General features: G+C 42.5%; 1 protein-coding gene across 3 annotated transcripts in view; it reads left to right on the top strand.

Moving 5' to 3' along the window:
* The window catches only part of LOC124011692 (protein FAM13B-like), a 71936-nt gene extending 58821 nt beyond the window's left edge, over positions 1 to 13115 (top strand). For 2 of the 3 annotated variants that reach the window (XM_046325175.1, XM_046325174.1), the window contains 6 exons: positions 2665 to 2746; positions 3160 to 3312; positions 3974 to 4185; positions 4328 to 4824; positions 7675 to 7776; positions 9359 to 13115. In XM_046325175.1, the coding sequence (XP_046181131.1) occupies positions 2665 to 2746; positions 3160 to 3312; positions 3974 to 4185; positions 4328 to 4824; positions 7675 to 7776; positions 9359 to 9482 (1170 nt within the window). In that variant the 3' untranslated portion in view covers positions 9483 to 13115. The remainder of the gene's footprint in view (positions 1 to 2664; positions 2747 to 3159; positions 3313 to 3973; positions 4186 to 4327; positions 4825 to 7674; positions 7777 to 9358) is intronic. The other variant, XM_046325177.1, reaches the window with a different exon arrangement.
* Positions 13116 to 24230: the final 11115 nt, after the last annotated feature.

Here is a 24230-nt window from a genome sequence, read left to right as displayed (position 1 = left end):
TTTATATAGCCCTTCGTACATCAGCTGATATCTCAAAGTGCTGTACAGAAACCCAGCCTAAAACCCCAAACAGCAAACAATGCAGGTGTAAAAGCACGGTGGCTAGGAAAAACTCCCTAGAAAGGCCAAAACCTAGGAAGAAACCTAGAGAGGAACCGGGCTATGTGGGGTGGCCAGTCCTCTTCTGGCTGTGCCGGGTAGAGATTATAACAGAACATGACCAAGATGTTCAAATGTTCATAAATGACCAGCATGGTCAAATAATAATAAAGGCAGAACAGTTGAAACTGGAGCAGCAGCACAGTCAGGTGGACTGGGGACAGCAAGGAGCCATCATGTCAGGTAGTCCTGGGGCACGGTCCTAGGGCTCAGGTCAGTTGAAACTGGAGCAGGAGCATGGCCAGGTGGACTGGGGACAGCAAGGAGTCCTCATGTCAGGTAGTCCTGGGACATGGTCCTAGGGCCCAGGCCAGTTGAAACTGGAGCAGCAGCATGGCCAGGTGGACTGGGGACAGCAAGGAGTCATCATGTCAGGTAGTCCTGGGGCATGGTCCTAGGGCTCAGGTCCTCCGAGAGAGAGAAAGAAAGAGAGAAGGAGAGAATTAGAGAACGCACACTTAGATTCACACAGGACACCGAATAGGACAGGAGAAGTACTCCAGATAAACAAACTGACCCTAGCCCCCCGACACATAAACTACTGCAGCATAAATACTGGAGCCAATCAGTTGTGTTGTGACATGGTAGGGGTTGTATACAGAAGATGGCCCTATTTGGTAAAAGAACAGCTCAAATAAACAAAGAGAAACGACAGTCCATCATTACTTTAAGACATGATCAGTCAATCCGGAAAATTTCAAGAACTTTGAAAGTTTCTTCAAGTGCAGTTGCAAAAACCATCAAGCGCTATGATGAAACTGTCTCTCATGAAGACTGGAGTTACCTCTGCTGCAGAAGATAAATTCATTAGCGTTATCTGCACCTCAGATTGCAGCCCAAATAAATGCTAACTACTACAGAACACCAATAATAAGAGGAGACTTGTTTGGGCTAAGAAACACGAGCAATGGACATTAGACCGTTGGAAATTTTGGTTCCAACCGCCGTGTCTTTGAGACACAGAGTAAATGAACGGATGATCTCTGCATGTGTGATCCCACCATGAAGCATGGAGGAAGTGGTGTGATGGTGCTTTGCTGGGGACACTGATTTATTTAGAATTCAAGGCACACTTAACAAGCATGGCTACCACAGCACTCTGCAGCGATACACCATCCCATCTGGTTTGTTCTTAGTGGTACTGTCATTTGTTTTTCAACAGGACAATGACCCAACACACCTACAGGCTGTGTAAGGGCTATTTGACCAAGAAGGAGAGTGGTGGAGTGCTACATCAGATGACCTGGCGTCCACAATCCACCGGCCTCAACCCAGTTGAGATGGCCCAGAGTTACCTCTGCTGCAGAGGATAAGTTCATTAGTTACCAGCCTCAGAAATTGCAGCCCAAATAAATGCTTCAGAGTTCAAGCAACAGACACATCTCAACATGAACTGTTCAGAGGTCAAATGGTCAGGCCTTCATGGTCAAATTGCTGAAAAGAAACCACTACTTTTTTATTTAACATTTATTTAACTTGGTAAGTCAGTTAAGAACAAATTCTTATTTACAATGAAGCCTACACAGATTTCCACGGTCTACTACTGAAGGATACTGATAAAATTAAGAGCCTTGCTTTTGCCAAGAAACACGAGCAATGGACATTAGACCGGGGGATTTTTGGTTCCAACCGCAATGTTTTTTTGAGACGCAGAGTAGGTGAACGGATGATCTACGCATGTGGTGTTCCCACTGTGAAGCATGGAGGTGGTGTGGGGGTGCTTTGCTGGTTTATTTAGAATTCAAGGCACTCTTAGCCAGCGTGGCTACCACAGCATTCTGCAGCGATATCCCATCTGGTTTACCAACACACCTCCAGGCTGTGTAAGGGCTATTTGACCAAGAAGGAGAGTGATGGTGTGCTGCATTAGATGACCTGGCCTACACAATGACCTGACCTCAACCCAATTTGAGATGGTTTAGGATGCGTTGAACCGCAGAGTGAATGAAAAGCAGCCTATTGCTCAGCAAATCTGGGAACTCCAAGGCTGTTGAAATAGCATTCCAGGTGAAGCTGTTTGAGAGAATGCCAAGAATGTGCAAATCTGTCATCAAGGCAAAAGGTGGCTACTTTGAATAATCACTTTTTTGGTTACTGCATGATTCCATGTGTTATTTCATAGTGTAGAAAATAGTAAAAATAAAGAAACCCTTGAATGAGTAGGTGTGTCCACATTTTTGACAGGTACTGTATGTAAATAAAGTGTTTGTACTAAATGTTTTATGTGCAACAAATTATGAAAACCTGTTTTCACTTTGTCATTATGGGGTGTAGATTGAGGGGAAACAATTTTATCCATTTTAGAAAAAGGCTAACGTAACAAAATGTGGAAAAAGTCAAATGCACTGTAGATACTGTGATATGAGGAACAGTTTGAGTGGAAATACAAGTGTGTGTGTGTGTGTGTTTTGCAATATGAGGAACAAGTTCATGCTTCGAATAAATGCACGGTATGCAATCAGCTGGCAGGATGCCATTCATCAGTATTCACTGTTCTCCCCTCAGCCATCCCATGGTGATAGTGCAGCTAACCCAAAGGTCCTCAAGTGGATGACCGACCTCACCAAAATCCGCAAACAGTTAAAAGGTAAGAGCAGTCTCTGTCTGTATGGTTGTGTTGGGGGGAGTGGGAGGGTGCTTGGTTCCATGGCAGGGGTGTGGGGTTGGTTGGGTTGGACTCAGCTTGGCGGGTAAACTTTTGTGTGCCATCCTGTTCCTCCCCTGGGCAACCTGGTCCTGCCCTGACCCGCCTGCCTGACTGCCCAGTCCAGTGGTGGCGGAGCTGGGTCAGTCTCATCAATGCATGGGTATTACAGTACACACCAACTGTGGCTCTAACATAATGGCCTTCCCTCACTGTGTTGGTCCATTGTGAAAGTCCCCCCTCATCCATCTATATCAATTCCATTTGAACCCCCCCCCCCCAATCGGGAGATACAAAGCCGAATAAGTGTCTCTCTCTTCTTTAAAATTCTAAAACCGGACGTCCCCCAACTGCAGGAAGACAGCATCTCTTTCTCAAAGGGTCCCTGAGGCACCAGGCGGTGCTTCAGTCATACAGACGCCACCAAACCTCCTCCACCTCCGCCCCGAACACACCCCATTTTACACTTGCACGTCCCCTCACTGCCTCTAAACAGACACCCTACCTATGTAAGTACATTAACAGCAGTAAGTAGAAACCAATACTTCCAACTGAAGGTAGACTCTCTGTTCTTTCTCTCTTCTCATAGCTCTCTGTCTCTCGCTTGCTCTCCCTCTCAATTAAATTCAAAGGGCTTTATTGGCATGGGAAACATATATGTTTAAATTGCAACGCAAGTGAAATAAACAAGTGACAAAAGCACATCTCCCAGTCTGGGGTTTGGCAGTATGTCATGTAGTGGAGTAATTTGGGTGTAAATCCTGCGGCGAACAGTGTGGGAGTCTCTAGCCAGAGTGTGGAAGCTGGATTCCAACAGTTATTATTTTGAATGGATATGGTCCTTGAGAACATGCCTTTTGGAACATTGTAAAATTAATTTAGTGCAGACTGACTGGTTTATTTGATTTGCTGCTCATTCATCCGTATGCTCCTGTGGCTTTAGACAGACCTTTAGCAGTGGCTAGTCTGGTGTGTTTGTGTCTGTGGACATATGGTTGATTGTCAGGGCTATCCCCTTTCTCTGTCTCTGGTTGACAGACAGGATGACTCATGGTAGCTGCAATAACAGCCCATCAAGCTCCTGTATGTCCACTGTTACTAATGTTAATTAACCCCTCTGTTCCTCAGTCACCCTCACGTTTCTTCTCTTTACCTCCCTCTCCCACTCAGATGCCAAACACAAGGAGGCTGAGCTGACCCCTCAGACGCGGCCACGCAGCAACACCTTGCCCAAGAGCTTTGGTTCCACCCTGGACCAGGCAGGCCACAATGTTGGTGGAGAGGCCAAGGGCCACCAACCCACCAGAGAGGAGACCCTGAACCTCATCCAGAGCCGTGTCAAAGGCAAGAGAGAGGACGACGGCTGGCCAGAGGACACCAAGGTGAGACGGGGGAAAAATACACTATCTACAACCTGATAGTGAACAAGAGTTCTGTCCTAAAACGTAATGGTCCCTGTGATAGCTGTAAAGCCATAGCAGACAATTTATGGAATGAATGTAAAAAATGGTTCTTTCCCTGTAGAAAATGACCAAGGAGCAGCTGTCGTGTGAGAAGACGGTCCTACAGAAGAACCTCCTGCACTATGAGGGACTCCATGGTCGACCTGTGACCAGAGAGGAGAGGCTGGTGGTCAAACCGCTGTACGACCGCTACCGTCTGGTCAAGCAGATGCTCACCCGCGCCAGCATCACCCCCATCATCGCTTCTCCCTCCAGCAAGCGACGCAACCACACCCTGCAGCCCATCATCGAGGGAGAGACTGCCCACTTCTGTGACGAGATCAAGGAGGAGGAGGAGGGTGAAGTGGAGGAAGAGGAGGCCACATCCAAGGAGGAGGAAGAGAGCAGTGTGGAGCTCCAGAGCTTGGGGTCAGAGGTGATCATGGTTCTAGACCCAGTGTTCCAGCCCCAGACCAGCTCCCAGAGACACAGAGACAGCCTGCTCATGCCCAAGATGGAGGAAACCTCCGGGAAACTGGCCCTGGACCTGCGCCTGTCCAGCGCCAACGCCTCATCAATGTGAGCATACGCACCTACGCGCACACACACACACACACACACACACACACACACACACACACACACACACACACACACACACACACACACACACACACACACACACACACACACACACACACACACACACATCACATCTGCATGCCACTACACTCCATTCACAACAGCCTCCTCATTCCTCAATAATCTGGCACAGTCACCAGCGTAATGCCATGTAGTTTACTCCAATTCCGAAAATGTCGGCCGTGGAGGTTAAATGGGCTCTAGCTCTGGCTGTCATATGACGTGTATTTAAAGCACCTGGAACAGGGTTGATGGCTATTAGAGGAGCTGGTCTGAGGAGTGTAAACTGGATAAGGCAGTAAATCTAGCTAGGGGCGTGAGGGAGCACATAGCCTGGGCGGCAGGGTAGCCTAGTGGTTAGGATGGGCCAGTAAGCGAAAGGTTGCTGGATCGAATCCCCGAGCTGACAAGGTAAAAATCATTCGTTCTGCCCCTGAACAAGGCAGTTAACTCATACATAAATAGAATCAATTTAGTCTGCTCTGTCAAATATCAAACAGACTTAATTATAATATAATAAACACAGAAATATGAGCCGTGGGTCATTAATATGGTCAAATCTGGGAACTATCATTTCTAAAACAAAACGTTTATTCTTTCAGTGAAATACTGAACTGTTCCAGATTTTATCTAACGGGTGGCATCCCTAAGTCTAAATATTGCTGTTACATTGCACAACCTTCAATGTTATTTCATAATTATGTAAAATTCTGGCAAATTAATTATGATCTTTGTTAGGAAGAAATGGTCTTCACACAGTTCGCAACGAGCCAGGCGGCCCAAACTGCTGCATATACCCTGACTCTGCTTGCACTGAACGCAAGACAAGTGACACAATTTCCCGAGTTAAAAGAAATTCATGTTAGCAGGAAATATTGACAAAATATGCAGATTTTTAACAAATATACTTGTGTATTGATTTTAAGGCATTGATGTTTATGGTTAGGTGCACTTTGGTGCAACAACAGTGATTTCTTTGCGAATGCGCTTGTTAAATCATCACCCATTTGGCGAAGTAGGCTGCGATTCGATGATAAATTAACAGGCACCGCATTGATTATATGCAACGCAGGACAAGATAGATAAACTAGTAATATCATTGACAATGTGTGATTATGTTAAGATTTGATTGTTTTTGATAAAATAAGTTTAATGTTAACTAGCAACTTACCTTGGCTCCTTGCTGCACTCACGTAACAGGTGATCAGCCTGCCATGCAGTTTCCTCGTGGAGTGCAATATAATCGTCCATAATCAGTGTCCAAAAATGCAGATTACCAATTATGAAAACTTGAAATAGGCCCTGCCGATTAATCGGTCGACTACATATAGATAGATATCTATACAGTACCAGTCAAAAGTTTGGACACACCTACTCATTCAATGGTTTTTCTTTATTTTTACTATTTTCTACATTACATCAAAACTATGAAATGACACATATAGAATCATGTAGTAACCAAAATAGTGTTAAATCTAAAACATTTTAAAATGTATTTTTCAAAGTAGCCTTGCCTTGACAGCTTTGCACACTTTTGGCATTCTCTCAACCAGCTTCATGAGGAATGCTTTTCCAACAGACTTGAACAAGTTCCCTGCTTTTCCTTCACTCTACTGTCCAACTCATCCCAAACCATCGCAACTGGGTTGAGGTCTGTGGATTGTGGACACCAGGTCATCTGATGTAGCACTCATCACTCTCCTTGGTCAAATAGCCCTTACACAGCGTGGGGGTGTGTTTTGGGTCATTGTCCTGTTGAAAAACAAATGATAGTACAACTAAGCGCAAGCGCAAAACAGATGGGATGGTGTTTCACTGCAGAATGCTGTGGTAGCCATGCTGGTTAAGTGTGCCTTGAGTTTTAAATAAATCAGTGTCCCCAGCAAAGCACCATCACACCACCTCCTCCATGCTTCACGGTGGGACCACACATGCAGAGATCATCTGTTCATCTACTCTGCATCTCATAAAGACACGGCGGTTGGAACCAAAATTTCCACCGGTCTAATGTCCTTTGCTCGTGTTTCTTGGCCCAAACAAGTCTCTTCTTCTTATTGGTGTTCTGTAGTAGTTAGCATTTATTTGGGCTGAAATCTGAGGTGCAGTTAATGCTAATGAATTTATCCTCTGCAGCAGAGGTAACTCTCGGTCTTCCTTTCCTGTGGCGGTCCTCATAAGAGCCAGTTTCATCATAGCGCTTGATGGTTTTTGCGACTGCACTTGAAGAAACTTTTAAATTCATTGACATTTTCCGGATTGACTCACCTTCATGTCTTAAAGTAATGGACTGTTGTTTCTCTTTGTTTATTTGAGCTGTTCTTTTACCAAATAGGGCCATCTTCTGTATATCACCCCTACCTTGTCACAACACAACTGATTGGCTCAAACACATTAAGGAAAGAAATTCCACAAATTAACTTTTAACAAGGCACACCTGTTAAGTGAAATGCATTCCAGGTGACTACCTCATGAAGCTGGTTGAGAGAATGCCAAGAGTGTGCAAAGCTGTCATCAAGGAAAAGGGTGGCTGGCTACTTTGAATAATCTCAAAATGGATTTGTTTAACACTTTTTGTTGTTGTTTTTTTTGGTTACTACATGATTCCATGTGTGTTATTTCATAGTTTTTATGTCTTCACTATTATTCTACAATGTAGAAAATAAAAACCCTTGAATGAGTAGGTGTCCAAACTTTTTGACTGTTACACACACACACACACTGTGTTCTGCATTTCATTCTGTGATGAAACCCCTGGTTGAGATTGTCATGATGACCCCTCCTGTACAGGCCTGAGCTCCTGGAGCAGCTGTGGAAGGCCCGGGCTGAAAAGAAGAAGCTAAGGAACACCATCCGCCAGTTTGAGGATGAGTTCTACCAGCAGAACGGCAGGTCGGTACACACACACACCTACATACAGTGCATTCGGAAATGATTTAGACCCCTTGACATTTTCCACATTTTGTTAGCCTTACTTTTATCCATTTTAACATGTTTTTGTCCCTCATCAATCTACACACGTTACCCCATAATGACAAAGCGAAAACAGGTTTTTATAAATGTTTGCAAATGTATTAAACATTAAAACAGAATTACCTTATTTACATAAGTATTCAGATCCTTTTCTATGAGACTTGACATTGTGGTAAATTATATTAATATAATTTATATAATATAAGGTCCCACAGTTGATCGTGCATGTCAGAGCAAAAACCAAGCCATGAGGTCGAAGGAATTGTAGAGCTCCTAGACAGGATTGTCAAAGCACAAAGAATGTCTGCAGCATTGAAGGTCCCCAAGAACACAGTGGTCTCCATCATTCTTAAATGGAAGAAGTTTGGAACCACCAAGACTCTTCCTAGAGCTGGCCGCCCGGCATAACTGAGCAATCAGGGAAGAAGGGCTTTGATCAGGGAGGTGACCATGAACTCGATGGTCAGGGAGGTGACCAATAACTCGATGGTCACTCTGACAGAGCTCCAGTTTTCCAAATGGCACCTAAAGGACTCTGACCAAACTGGTCTGATAAAACCAAGATCAGCTCTTTGGCCTGAATGCCAAGTGTCACGTCTGGAGGAATCCTGGCACCATTCCTACAGTGAAGCATGGTGGTGGCAGCTTCATGCTGTGGGGATATTTTTCAGCTGTAGAGACTGGGAGACTACTCAGGATCGAGGGAAATATGAACAGAGCAAAGTACAGAGAGATCCTTGATGAAAACCTGCTCCCGAGCGCTTAGGACCTTAGACTGGGTCGACGGTTCACCTTCCAACAGGACAACGACCCAAAGCACACAGCCAAGACAACACAGGAGTGGATTTGGGACAAGTCTCTGAATGTCCTTGAGTGGCCCAGCCAGAGGCCGGACTTGAACCGGATCGAACATCTCTGGAGAGCCCTGAAAATAGCTGTGCAGCGATGCTCCCCATCCAACGTGACGGACCTTGAGAGGATCTGCAGAGAAGAATGGACAAACTCACCAAACACAGGTGTGTCAAGCTTGTAGCTTCACACCTAAGAAGACTTGAGGCTGTAATCTCTGCCAAAGGAGCTTCAACAGAGTACTGAGTAAAGGGTCTGAATACTTATGTAAATGTGATATTTCAGGTTTTTTTAGACATTTGCAAACATTTCTAAAAACCTGTTTGCTTTGTCATTATGGGGTATTGTGTGTAAATTGATGAGGGAAAATAATTGAAACTATTTTAGAATAAGGCTGTAGTGTGGAAAAAGTAAAGGGGTCTGAATACTTTTCGAATGCCCTCTACAGGGATGCTGAAGCTTTAGTACCTGCGTCAACCCCCCACCGTGACAGATGAAGCGCTTGGGATGACTAGTTGAGTTGTCTCAGACAGTGTTCCTGTCTTATTTACTACAACAGTTTCTTTGTTTATGATTGTTCAGCCTTCCGACGCATTAGACAACCGGCACGTATCAAACTGGTGTCTCAGGCCTTCTCCCTTTCCCTCGACAGGAACGTCCAGAAGGAGGACAGGCTACCCATGATGGACGAGTACAAAGAGTATAAACGAATCAAAGCCAAACTGCGCCTGCTGGAGGTGCTCATCAGCAAGCAGGATTCCTCGAAGTCTATCTAGAGCGAGAAGACTGAGGGAGGCCACCCTGCTTCCCTCCATCCACCTGACTGAAGGTCCCCCATCTCACCACGGACTGACATGTCACCCCTCCATTATCAACCATCATCCTACCTGCACCCGAGAGACTGCACAGCATCCACCGTATCTCACTACTGTCTCCCCAAAACCACCCATCAGATTCTGCCATCCCCAGCTAATGTTCAGTGTAGGCTCCTTTCTAAGGACTCTGATGAAGAGACCTCTTCATCCCACCAGTCAAGACTCGACACACCCTTTTGATTTATTTCTACATGTTTCATTCAGAGGAATTCCCTCTTCCTCTTTAGAGTTTAGTGTTTGTTTAAACTTTTAAAAAATCATTAACTTCATGTATGTTAGTTTCTCATACTGAGAAATCCTATTTAACAGGAGCGTGTAGTGTGTTGTAGTCGCCTGGCCACAAAATTAACTCTCCCTCCCCCAGAGCAAGGACACTGCTCATTCTATTTCCGATATTGATTCCGTTAACCAACTCCACTGTCATCATTCAACACTAGGATGTTTTTTGTGTCGTCTTGAGTGAGATCTTTTTGGAAAAAGTAATTAATGTATGTTTTCTTGTACATAAATATTTACACGTTTGTATGTTACAGTATGTCATTTTTCTTTAATGAAGAGATTCTCTCAAGTTTGAAAACAAACTTAGTTTTAAGTGTCTTATGCTATTCCAAATGTTCTATTATTACACAATTGCCACTATGGAAACTGAGCGAGTTTTATCAGTTGGGACTGGTTATGCTAATCCTTTCTGTTTTAATATTCAGTCATCACTGAAAGGAGTTTGACACCAGGTGGGCAGGACAGCCAGTTAGGTTCATCACTTAGCATTGTTACCTTAACCGTCTCCATTTTGGCAATAAGGCTGGACTGCTTGACTTTAGCATATAAATATGTCCCAATTTATTTTACTTATATGCTTTCAATTGCAGAGTGGATCTTTGTGGTGTCTTATTGAGTTGTCTCTGATCTAAAGCTGTTCCAACTGCATCAGTATTATGCTAAATACAGCATATGGCAGTGTTATGGCAGGATGACACTGGTTGGTGAAGTGTATGGGATATGTCCCATAGTGAGCCAGAGTTTTTGTCCAGGCAATGTAGAGCCAGGTCATTGTCACGTCCTGGGGAGTTGTCTGACCACAGAGCTCTGAGAAGGCTTTACCACGGCCAAGCAGAACCAATAGCACCTCGACCCCTGTCATCAACAATTTGACCCTGTCCCTATTTATCCCAAAGTTCCTAAGGGCTTTGTTCGAAAGGTCACATGCAACTACAACAGAATCAAAGTGATGCATGTTGGGAATGACACTGGGGTGTGTCTGGTCTTTTGGCGTCATGCCTCCTGCCTGCCACTCCGTAGATATTATCGACCCCAACCTTTTGACCCCTAGCTAAACTAGCAGTCAGCCCCGAGGCAGCCTCACATCACTATCCTTCAGAAGCTATCTGGACTTGACAAGACCAAGCAGGAACACTGTCTGTTCAAATGACTAATTCTAGTCCTGGCGATAAAATACACAAACCATTTAAGATTTGTTGTAGACTAGATGCCTACGCACTCCTTAGGGCAGGGTGGGGAATTACCGCTGTATGCTAGTTGTCCAGGAAGGGTTTGGAATGAGAAGACATCCCCAGTGGCACTGACTTTAAAGATCTGCATCTGTTTCAGCAGGTAGAATGTCAGACCAACACACCCAGAATGACGGAATCTAGTCTTGCCTGAAGGACGTTTGCGCTGAACCAGGAGTTTGGCCTTCGTCTCTCACTTCGTCTCTCACAGTCCTGTAACCTTTGTTTTGCGTTGGTAGGGTTTGGTATACTGTATGTACGGGTGAACAGTGTGGAGAGGTTCTAGACGTTATTTGCACAGCATTCTGAGAATGCAGCCCTTGTTTTGTTTATAGATTTGTTCCTTTGTTTTAGAAGCACAATTTATATGGAAGGATGAACGTCATATTTCTATTATTTTGAACACGTTTGACCCGTTTACTTTCTGTGATGTTCAAACATGAGTTTTTATTTTATTTTTATGACCATTATTTAGTATAATATTTTTTGTAACCTTTCACTAATACTTCTATACAGTGTAGAATCTCTATTGGATAGGAAGGAATCTTCAGTGTTTTGTATAAGCTAGACTGTAGTTGACTTGCATGGCAAAGATTTGTATAGTTTCTATTTTTGTGCCATAAAGATCGAGCGATAAATTAGCTTTGAGGCCTGTATCAATGGAATGTGGGGCCTTGTTAACCCTGTATGTGCATTTTCTGAGTATACGGCTGATTAATGTTTCATCTATTCATGGAACTAACTGTTTTCTACCTTGCAGACCAACCCATGAAACTGTCACTTGACTATAACTGTTGTGAGATTTCCACTGCGACTCAGTTTTCTTTCTGCTAAACCAGCATTTTTATATTTTTTGTTGTCAGCATAATGTTATTTGGGGCACTGCTTAAACCAAATGTAACAAGATTATCAATATGGAGGCACATTTGGACTGAACTTTCCGATTTATATTTAAAAAGGAAACGAGTGAAATTGGTCGATCGATTTATTTCCATGTCCATTTCTCAAGGGCTTTTTTACTAGATGACTTTTGCATTGTGCCTGCAGAGCCTGTTCGTAGTCCCATCCCATGTCATCCCATGCCATCCCATCCCGCATGTTTGGTTTTCTAACCCAGGTGAGCCGGTGGCAGGTTGCATCAACTGACCACCCAATCAGCAACCGGCTCCCAGAGCTTCTATCTGTGGACCTGTGTTTTACATCTATACTGAACAAAAAATGTAAACGCAACATGTAAAGTGTTGGTTTCAAGAGCTGAAATTAAAGATCCCTGAAATGTTCCATATGAACAAAAAGCTTACTTCTCTCATGTTGTACATTTTGTTCCTTTTGCCAAGATAATCCATCCACCTGACAGGTGTGGCATATCAAGAAGCTGATTAAACAGCATGATCATTACACAGCTGCATCTTGTACTGGGGACAATAAAATGGCACTCTAAAATGTGCAGTTGTCACACAACACAATGCCAGATGTCTCAAATTGAGGGAGCATACATGTTAGAGAAATGAACATTAAATTCTCTGGCAACAGCTCTGGTGGACTTTCTTGCAGTGGTTTTAGAGAATTTGGCAGTATGTCCAACAGGCCTCACAACCGCAGACCACGTGTAACCACACCAGCACAGGACCTCCATATATGGCTTCTTCACCTGCGGGATCATCCGAGACCGGACAGATGATGAAACTGAGTGTTTCTGTCTGTGGGGAAAAACTCATTCTGATTGGCTGGGCCTGGCTCCTCAGTAGAAAACCATATGGATTTCACATGACTGGACAGGGGTGTAGTCATTGTTGGGCATAGGCCCACCCACGGCTGAGCTCCTGCCCAGTCATGTGAAGTCCATAGATTAGATTATTTATTTCAATTGACTGATTATATGGAGTGTAACAGAGTGAAATCTTTGTTTATTTTTGTTCAGTATGTATGTTTGAATACTTGTTTTCCTTTATTTACAAATTATGAAGTAAAATCAGAAATGACGTACATTAAAATGCATACAAAAATAAAGATGATAATTTCCGAGCCTTTTTGCTGAAGTTGTCGTCTTGGGTTCAACCTGAGGGGAAAGGTTACATTAACCAGATATAAATACATTAGCTTTATTGAAAAATGTACTGCCAACGTATAAAGCCCCATATCCATGCAACAACTCGGTGGTTTATGGTCCATTGAGTCAGTTGAAGGCTATTAAGAGCTGAAATGTGTTTTTATGGAGGTCAGAGATGTCTGTGAGGAGAGGGTGACCATGACCTGGCCAAATGAGAGGAAAAACTCCTGAGTCTGCAGGGAATGGAGGTCAGCACGCAAGGCCACTGTTGGAACCAGCTTAATCTGTGATATATTACACCAGAAGCTCCATTTATACCTGCTTTTAACATGTGTCCTTTGTCCGGATCTTGCCCACATTTTCAGGTAGGTGTAGAAAATCAAAAGACACATTGTGATTAGATCTTACTGACCACCTCTGGATATCTTACAAGTGTAGACAGATTTGGACAGAGAAACCATTTAAATCATCATTATCCACCTAAAATCATTGACAGATGGCACCATTGACTGATTACATCAATACATGTCTTACAATAAATCAATATTATTTTGAAAGAATAGCTGTGAAATCATTTGCATAAAGGAAGGGACCAGGATATCTGGTCACCATGCAGACACAGTGAATGGAAAACAAACACTTTTTAATACCATGCGTAAACACATTTCTTGAAATGTAGGCACAATCAGAATGTAGACGATCATGATAAAGGATCCATTTTAGCACCAGGGAGGTGTAAACAGGGCTAGAGATACACATAAATCCATCTCCCTGGGCCCCTGACTTACCATAGCACATGTTGATCAGCTGCCCATCTGTAGGCTTTATCAAATTAATCTTTAACCAAATGTAGTGAATGATCAATGTATCCCAGAGACAAACATTTTCAAATGTCATTGCCAATCACACACTACCAGGGGAAAGAGCATGGCCAGGTTGTCTTTTTTATGCGTTACTGCTACCCTCTAGTGTTCACAACCAACAATAACACTTGGGTAAAACTGAAGTCACACTTTATTTGGAGAGTCGCCCTAGACGGCCAATAGATTCTCAAACTACAAAGTGCAACAATTTGTTTGGTTTAAGATTATGGCTATGGTCAGGGTTGAGCTGGGTGTGGACATGAAGCCATTCTAAGGGTTAGGGTTGCAGTTAGGATAGGGTTGAGGTTATGAAAAGATTAGGACCAGGGTTAGGGTTGCGGCTATGGTGGGTTAGGACTAGGGTTAGGGTTGTGGTAAAACAGACCTTAAAGAAGACAAGCAAAGCACAGGCACATGCTCTCTAATTCTATTGCTCCTAGGGATCCATCTTTCTAAAAGTTTTTGTACAAGAAGTGTGAAAACATTCAAAGAGGAAGGTTAAGGGTAGAGCCAAGACCTGGTCTAGTAAAACCTCTATCTAATGAACCTTTTCAATCTTTCACCTATTACTACCAGTGAGATTGAGACTGTAACCTCTTATAAATATCTTGGAATTTTAATTGATGACAGCCACTCTTAAATTGCATATTCAACAACGTACAAAAAAATTGAAGCTGATGTTTCGATTTTATTTTAGGAATAAGGCCTGTATTTCTTTTGAAGCCAGAAGGAGGCTAGTATCAGCTACATTTATGCCTTTACTAGACTATAGGGATATTTTATATATGAATGCTTCCGCTCAGTGTTTGAGATCAATTGACACTCTTTACCATGGAGCATTGAGATTTATTTTAAACTGCAAAACACTTACTCACCAATGCACTTTATATACCAGGGTTGGCTGGCCTCTAGTCACCTATAGGCTCAGTCACTGGTACACTTTTATTTACAAAGCCATTTTTGGTTTACTACCATTTTATTTGGGCATTTTTATTGTTCAGAAATGTGGTGGGTCGTCTCTTTGTTCACTGGACTTTATCCTGCTAACTGTTCCAAATGTCCCAACTGAATTTGGTCAAATGGATTTTATGTACTCTGCGCCATCGGCTTGGAACACCTTACAAAATACTTTTAAATTGGAAGAACCTGTTTCGATTGGAGTTTTTAAATCACTGATGAAGGATTTTGAGACTGATTCCCTGACCGGTCACTGTTTTTAATTTGCTGTTTTATGATGTTGTTATACTCTTGTGAATTCAATGGTTTTTACTAGATTACTTGTCGTTTTTCATGTTGTCTGTTTGTAATTGTGTAATGACTTGGTGCTGCCTATCTTGGCCAGGACGCTCTTGAAAAGGAGATTTCAAAACTCAATGAGCCCTTCAAAGTAAGGTTAAATAAAAAATATTTTTAAATAATCTTCAGAAAAAAAATAACCAGTCCACCTGTCTTCTCAAAACTGTCCAATAGAGAAAGAGGATTCTATGTGGTCATGCCTTTCACTAATACTTGTTATTCAGACCTGTGGGATCAATAGTACTCTGTATTTTTTTTCATTCAAAAACGCTCCTTAGTCTGTCTCTGTGTTAACGTCCCCCCTTGATTAGATTCTAACCCTGCTATTCTTAACTGTCGTACTATATGAGATCTAAATGTGTGGTTAGTGTGGTTGTACCTGCATATCTTTCACAGTTTTGTTTTGACAATATGCTGATATATATTACTCTGAATTGTTGGAGAACATCATCATCCTTTGTCTTCTAGAAATGACCCTTTTACTACAGAGTTAAACTTCACAGAAGACAGAGTATGTGGGGACAAATGGGAGTTTGTCACCATATACTAGTCCTAACCCTACCAGAACAACACCATAACCCTAACCCTTGCAGAACCTCAACCCTAACCTCAACCCTAACCTCAACCCTAACCCTAACCCTAACCTAATGCCTCTTCTTCCTCTCGTTGTTGTATTTCTCTCATTGAACCATCGCAGGTGACCCCTCTGAGCTCTCGGCCTCCATTGACCCCTCAGGCAAACAAACGCCCCATGTTTTCCCACCCTCTCCTGACCAATTTGCAAAATGCAGAGCAGGAAGTTGGAATAAGCCTGTGCAACCCAGGGTTTGATACCAGCACAAACAGAAACCCTCTGAAACCGAATCCTAGCACTAACTCTAACCTTAACCCTTACCCTAGCTTCATGTCCACATCCCAGCTCAACCCTAACCTTAACCCTTACCCTAGCTTCATGTCCACATCCCAGCTCAACCCTAACCTTAACCCTTACCCTAGCTTCATGTCCACATCCCAGCTCAACCCTAACCTTAACCCTTACCCTAGCTTCATGTCCACATCCCAGCTCAACCCTAACCTTAACCCTTACCCTAGCTTCATGTCCACATCCCAGCTCAACCCTTAACCTAGCATCATGTCCACATCCCAGCTCAACCCTAACCTTAACCTAGCATCATGTCCACATCCCAGCTCAACCCTAACCTTAACCTAGCATCATGTTCACATCCCAGCTCAACCCTAACCTTAACCTAGCATCATGTCCACACCCCGGTTCAACCCTTAACCTAGCATCATGTCCACACCCCGGTTCAACCCTAACCTTAACCCTTAACCTAGCATCATGTCCACACCCCGGTTCAACCCTTACCCTAGCATCATGTCCACATCCCAGCTCAACCCTAACCTTAACCTAGCATCATGTCCACATCCCAGCTCAACCCTAACTTAATGTCCATACTCTGGTTCAACACAGCCTAGTTTCATGTCCACACCCTGGTTCAACCCTTAACCTAGCATCATGTCCACACCCCGGTTCAACCCTTACCCTAGCATCATGTCCACACCCCGGTTCAACCCTTACCCTAGCATCATGTCCACACCCCGGTTCAACCCTTACCCTAGCATCATGTCCACACCCCGGTTCAACCCTTACCCTAGCATCATGTCCACACCCCGGTTCAACCCTTACCCTAGCATCATGTCCACACCCCGGTTCAACCCTTACCCTAGCATCATGTCCACACCCCGGTTCAACCCTTAACCTAGCATCATGTCCACACCCCGGTTCAACCCTTACACTAGTAAACTGTTTCATATCAACAGTTGCGGTTGATAGTTTAATGATTGAGTATCTATCGACCAAATAAGGCTCTCCAAATACAGTTTGACCAACACGTCTTCATTTCTAGCTTCTGAATTACTCATTACCACTTAGCAGACACCTTTATCCAAAGTATTTTAGTAACTACACTGAACAAAAATATAAACGCAACATTCAACCATTTCAAAGATTTTACTTACAGTTCATAAATGGAAATCAGTCAATTGAAATACATTCATTATGCCCTGATCTATGGATTTCACATGACTGGGCAGGGGTGCAGCCTTAGGTGGGCTTGGGAGGGCATAGGCCCACCCACCTGGCAGTCGGGCCCAGCTAATCAGAATGAGTTTTCCCCACAAAAGGGCTTTATTAAAGACAGAAGTACTCCTCAGCACACAAATTCTCTTGCAACAGCTCTGGTGGACATTCCTGCAGTCAGCATGCCAATTGAGTGCTCCCTCAAAACTTAAGACATCTGTGGCCTTGTGTTGTGTGACAAAACTGCACATTTTAAAGTGGCCTTTAGTGGATGGATAATCTTGGCAAATGAGGAATGCCAACTAACAGGGATGTAAACAAAATGAGGAATGCCAACTAACAGGGATGTAAACAAAATGAGGAATGCCAACTAACAGGGATGTAAACAAAATGAGGAATGCCAACTAACAGGGATGTAAACAAAATGAGGAATGCCAACTAACAGGGATGTAAACAAAATGAGGAATGCCAACTAACAGGGATGTAAACAAAATGAGAAATGCCAACTAACAGGGATGTAAACAAAATGAGAAATGCCAACTAACAGGGATGTAAACAAAATGAGGAATGCCAACTAACAGGGATGTAAACAAAATGAGAAATGCCAACTAACAGGGATGTAAACAAAATGAGAAATGAGCTTTTTGTTCATATGGATCATTTCTGGGATTTTTTATTTCATCTCATGAAACATGGGACCAACACTTTACATGTTGCGTTTATATTTTTGTTCAGTGTACATAGGATCCCTGCGAGACTGAAACACACAACCTTAGGCCACGCAATGCAAGTTTTAAAGGCAATGTTTCTGCAGGCAATGTTTGCAGAGACAACATTCACAGTTATGTTGTCTCAATCGGAAATATTGCATTGTCTAAATCGGCGATGGGATTGAATACCAGCTTTGATACTGCATCTTGCTAGTGTGCTACACTATTATCATGGAAATATATCATTGTCAAATTATAGAATATTTCACAAAAAGACAGACCCCACATCTATATTAAAAAATTTAAAAATCCATATACAATTGAAGTCGGAAGTTTACATACACCTGAGAGCCAAATACATTTAAACTCAGTTTTCACAATTCACAAATCTAATCTGAGTAAGATTTCCCTGTTTTAGGTCAGTTAGGATCACCTCTTTATTTTAAGAATGTGAAATGTCAAAATAATAGTCGAGAGCATGATTTTCTTTCTTCCATTACATTCCCAGTGGGTCAGAAGTTTACATACACTACATTCAAATAGTATTTGGTAGCATTGCCTTTAAATTGTTGAACTTGGGTCAAACGTTTCAGGTAACCTTCCACAAACTTCCAACAATAAGTTGGGTGAATTTTGTCCCATTCCTCCTGACAGAGCTGGTGTAACTGAGTCAGGTATGTGGGTCTCCTTGCTCGCACACGCTTTTTCAGTTCTGCTCACAGATTTTCTATAGGATTGAAGTCAGGGCTTTGTAATGGCCACTCCAATACCTTGACTCTGTTGTCCTTAAGCCATTTTGTCACAACTTTGGAAGTATGCTTGGGGTCATTGTCCATTTGGAAGACCCATTTGCAACCAAGCTTTAACTTCCTGACTGATGTCTTGAGATGTTGTTTCAATATATCCACATAATTTTCCTCCTTCCTGATGCCATCTATTTTGTGAAGTGCACCAGTCCCTCCTGCAGCAAAACACCCCCACAACATGATGTTGCCACCCCCATGCTTCACGGTTGGGATGGTATTCTTTCGGCTTGCAAGCCTCCCCCTTTTCCCTCCAAACATAACGATGGTCATTATGGCCAAACAGTTCTATTTTTGTTTCATCAGACCAGAGGACATTTCTCCAAAAAGTACTTTTTTTATGGCGGTTTTGGAGCAGTGGCTTCTTCCTTGCTGAGCGGCCTTTCAGGTTATGTCGATAAAGGACTAGTTTACTGTGGATATAGATAATTTTGTACCCGTTTCCTCCAGCATCTTCACAAGGTCCGTTGCTGTTGTTCTGGAATTGATTTGCACTTTTCACGCCAAAGTACCTTCATCTCTAGGAGACAGAACGCGTCCTGAGCGGTATGACGGCTGCGTGGTCCCATGGTGTTTATACTTGCATACTATTGTTTGTACAGATGAACGTGGTACCTTCAGGCATTTGGAAATTGCTCTGAGGTCTTGGCTGATTTCTTTTGATTTTCCCATGATGTGTCAAGCAAAGAGGCACTGAGTTTGAAGGTAGGCCTTGAAATACATCCACAGGTACACCTCCAGTTGACTCAAATTATGTCAATTAGCCTATATGAAGCTTCTAAAGCCATGACAATCTTTTCTGGAATTCTCCAAGCTGTTTAAAGGCACAGTCAACTTAGTGTATGTAAACTTCTGACCCACTGGAATTGTGATACAGTGAATTATATTAATTAAGTGAAATAATCTGCCTGTAAACAATTGTTGGAAAAATAATTTGTCATGCACAAAGTAGATGTCCTAACTGACTTGCCAAAACTATAGTTTAAGAAATTTGTGGAGTGGTTGAAAAAATGAGTTTTAATGACTCCAACCTAAGTGTATGTAAACTTCCGACTTCAACTGTATTTATTCAGTTACAAAATGTCAGTCAAAAGTTTGGACACACCTATTCATTCAAGGGTTTTTCTTTATTTTTACTATCTTCTACGTTGTAGAATAATAGTGAAGACATCCAAACTATGAAATGACACATATGGAATCCTGTAGTAACCAAAAAGTTTTTTTAAATTCAAATCTATTTTAGATTCTTCAAAGTAGCCACACTTTGCCTTGATGACAGCTTTGTACAGTCTGGGCATTCTCTCAACCAGCTTCATGAGGAATGCTTTTCCAACAGTCTTGAAAGAGTTCCCTGCTTTCCCTTCACTCTGCGGTCCAACTCATCCCAAACCATCTCAACTGGGTTGAGGTTGGGTGATCGTGGACACCAAGTCATCTGATGCAGCACGCCATCACTCTAATTATTGGTCAAATAGCTCTTACACAGCCTGGAGGTGGGTTGAGTCATTGTCCTGTTGACAAAAACAAACGATAATCTCACTAAGCCCCAAGCCAGATGGGATGGTGTATTGCTGCAGAATGCTGTGGTAGCCATGCTGGTTAAGTGTGCCTTGAATTCTAAATAACTCAATGTCACCAGCAAACCACACCCACACCATCACACCTCCTCCTCCATGCTTTACGGCGGGAACCACATATGCAGAGATCATCAGTTCACCTACTCTGCGTCTCACAAAGACAAGGTGGTTGGAACCAGAATTTACACTGGTCTAATGTTCATTGGTCATGTTTCTTGGCCCAAGCAAGTCTCTTCTTATTGGTGTCCTTTAGTAGTGGTTTCTTTGCAGTATTTCAACCATGAAGCCCTGATTCACGCAGTCTCCTCAGAACAGTAGATGGTGACATGTGTCTGTTACTTGAACAATGTGAAGCATTTATTTGGGCTGCAATTTCTGAGGCTGGTAATGAACTTAACCTCTGCAGGAGGTAACGCTGCTGCTACTCTTTTATCTATGCATAGGCACTTTAATAACTCGACCTACATGTTCATATTACCTCGACTAATCTGTGCCCCCACACATTGACTCCGTACCGGTACCATCTGTATAGAGCCTCGCTGTTCTTATTTTACTGCTGGTCTTTAATTATTTGTTACTTTAATATATTTATTTATTTTCTTAAAACTGCATTGTTGGTTAAGGGCTTGTAAGTAAGCATTTCACTACCTGTTGCATTCGGCACATGTGACAAATACCATTTTATTTTACTTCCTTTCCTGTGGCGGTCCTCATGAGAATCAGCTTCATCATAGCACTTGAAGTAACTTTCAAAGTTCTTGACATTTCCAGATTGACTGACCTTCATGTCTTAAAGTAATGATGGACTGTCGTTTCTCTCTGCTTATTTGAACTGTTCTTGCGATAATATGGACTTTGGTATTTTACCAAATAGGGCTATCTTCTGTATACCAACCCTACCTTGTCACTGATTGGCTCAAACACATTAAGAAGGAAAGAAATTCCACAAATTAACTTTTAACAAGGCACACCTGTTAATTGAAATCCATTCTAGGTGACTACCTCATGAAGCTGGTTGGGAAAATGCCAAGAGTGTGCAAAGTTGTCATCAAGGCAAAGGGTAGCAATTTTGAAAGCTCTCAAATAAAAAAATATCTTTGGATTTGTTTAACACTTTGACTACTACATGATTCCATGTGTTATTTCATAGTTTGATGTCTTCACTATTATTCTACAATGTAGATAAAAAAGTAAAAATAAAGAAAAACCCTTGAATGAATAGGTGTGTCCAAACTTTTGACTGGTACTGTATATAAAGATTAACACCATACACAGTCCCTACTGAATCCTAAGATCCCATACAGTATCGTGTTAATGTTCCGCACTGTTAGACAATGATTCAAGGCCACACTTCCCCCACTTAAAATGCAAGGCCATTTTTATTGGTCATAAACCGAGCAGCTGAAAATATATGAGGACAGGTTGGGTGGAATGGACGCAGTAAGGCCATACAGGGTTTTGGACACCCATGGTCTGTAAACCCAGGCTGGTGTTGTTATGCAGGCTCAGTGCAGGTCCCTGAGTGGTCCAGCTCTGACCTCTGACCACACCTCTCCAGAGGGACCCTGGGAAGATTTCAATTGCATACTCCTTGCGTCCTCTCTCCTCAAATCCCATTGGATGAGAAGGTCAGAGGGGAGGGTCCTATGGCTTTCTCATCCAATGGGTTTTGAGAAGGAGACAAGACACGGAGTATGCAATTGAGATCTTCCCCCCGTGACCCTGCTCAGTCTAGGATTGTCAATGACATGCTGTAGATAGCTAGTAATAATATACGGTGTATTACTATTCCCACCAATACAGAAAGTAGCCCTACATTCAGTATGACAAGTGGCTTGAAATGTAATGTACAAGGCCACAAACATGGCTGCTGAGCTGATGGAATTCACTAATAAAGTTACTGACAACTACAGATGTCATCCTCATACACTCCCAGTCTGAATCACACACACACACACACACACACACACACACACACACACACACACACACACACACACACACACACACACACACACACACACACACACACACACACACACACACACACACACACACACACCCACCAATCCACATCTTACAATGGTGGCTCACAGTCAGCTGCATAGTCCAAGTTAATAAAAAGCCAGGTTCGTTTCAGTAGCATTGAAAGTGTAAAGTAAAACTGCTCATGGTGATTTGGAAGGGACCTTGGTTCTATGAAGAGAGTCAGATGTTCTAGAAATTCAAATGAAAAATGGAACCACCATAACCACGTTTCCAAATAGAACCATCATAACCACGTTTCCAAATAGAACCATCATAACCACGTTTCCAAATAGAACCCCCATAACCACATTTCCAAATAGAACCACCATAAGCACATTTCCAAATAGAACCACCATAAGCACATTTCCAAATAGAACCACCATAAGCACATTTCCAAATAGAACCACCATAACCACGTTTCCAAATAGAACCACCATAATCACGTTTCCAAATAGAACCACCATGATCACGTTTCCAAATAGAAACACCGTAATCACGTTTCCAAATATAACCACCATAACCATGTTTCCAAATAGAACCACCACAACCATGTATCCTCATGGAACCATCGTAACCATGTACAGTAATGGAACCACGGTAACCATGTACCCAAATGGAACCACCGTAACCATGTACCCAAATGGAACCACCGTAACCATGTACCCAAATGGAACCACCATGTACCCATGTACCCAAATGGAACCACTCCCTGAACAGAGGACTGATGCTCAAAATAATTCTATCATTTAATATCCACAATAAACCTTAGAAAATATTTCACTGACCTTGATAAAATATTTAATATACTTAACATTATACAAGTTGCCTATGTCCTGCATATTTCAACATTGCTCTGGGGTGGCTAACCATAGTAAACCTACAAATTGTGCAGTATATAGAATCATTTAAAATACCAGAATCTCAGTGAAAAAAACGACAGTTTAGGCTAGGCGTAGAAAAAGACAGTAGGGGTCAACTCCACTTCAAGTCAAGAGATTCATTATTATTCAAAAAGAGAACATTTAATTGAAATGGAATTTAACCCAACCCTGGTAAAAGATGTTCTGAGCTTGAAATAATGTTAACCAGAATTATTGGCCCTGATCCAGAAGTTGAACAGAAGTATTTAGCTCATGTTACAGTAAATTAGCTTAATACAAAACAAAAAGGTGATAATGCATTCATTCTTACACACGGTGTTCATTGTCTAACATTGTTTTTGCATTAATTTGGCACTTCTCCTTCAGAGCGAGACAAGGTTTGTGAACAAACCCCCAGACACATTATGAAAACAGTATGGCACATAGAGCGTGCCAAGTTAAGACTGAGTGTATCCTGGGTATCACTTTGCAGAACCACATATGCAGAGATCATCAGTTCACCTACTCTGCGTCTCACAAAGACAAGGTGGTTGGAACCAGAATTTACACTGGTCTAATGTTCATTGGTCATGTTTCTTGGCCCAAGCAAGTCTCTTCTTATTGGTGTCCTTTAGTAGTGGTTTCTTTGCAGCATTTCAACCATGAAGCCCTGATTCACGCAGTCTCCTCAGAACAGTAGATGGTGACATGTGTCTGTTACTTGAACAATGTGAAGCATTTATTTGGGCTGCAATTTCTGAGGCTGGTAATGAACTTAACCTCTGCAGGAGGTAACACTGCTGCTACTCTCTTTTATCTATGCATAGGCACTTTAATAACTCGACCTACATGTTCATATTACCTCGACTAATCT

The sequence above is a fragment of the Oncorhynchus gorbuscha genome, linkage group LG23 (assembly GCF_021184085.1).
Source record: "Oncorhynchus gorbuscha isolate QuinsamMale2020 ecotype Even-year linkage group LG23, OgorEven_v1.0, whole genome shotgun sequence".
Lineage (NCBI taxonomy): Eukaryota > Metazoa > Chordata > Actinopteri > Salmoniformes > Salmonidae > Oncorhynchus > Oncorhynchus gorbuscha.
Note: the sequence above shows the minus strand (reverse complement) of the source record. Positions and strands in the feature narration are given on the sequence as shown.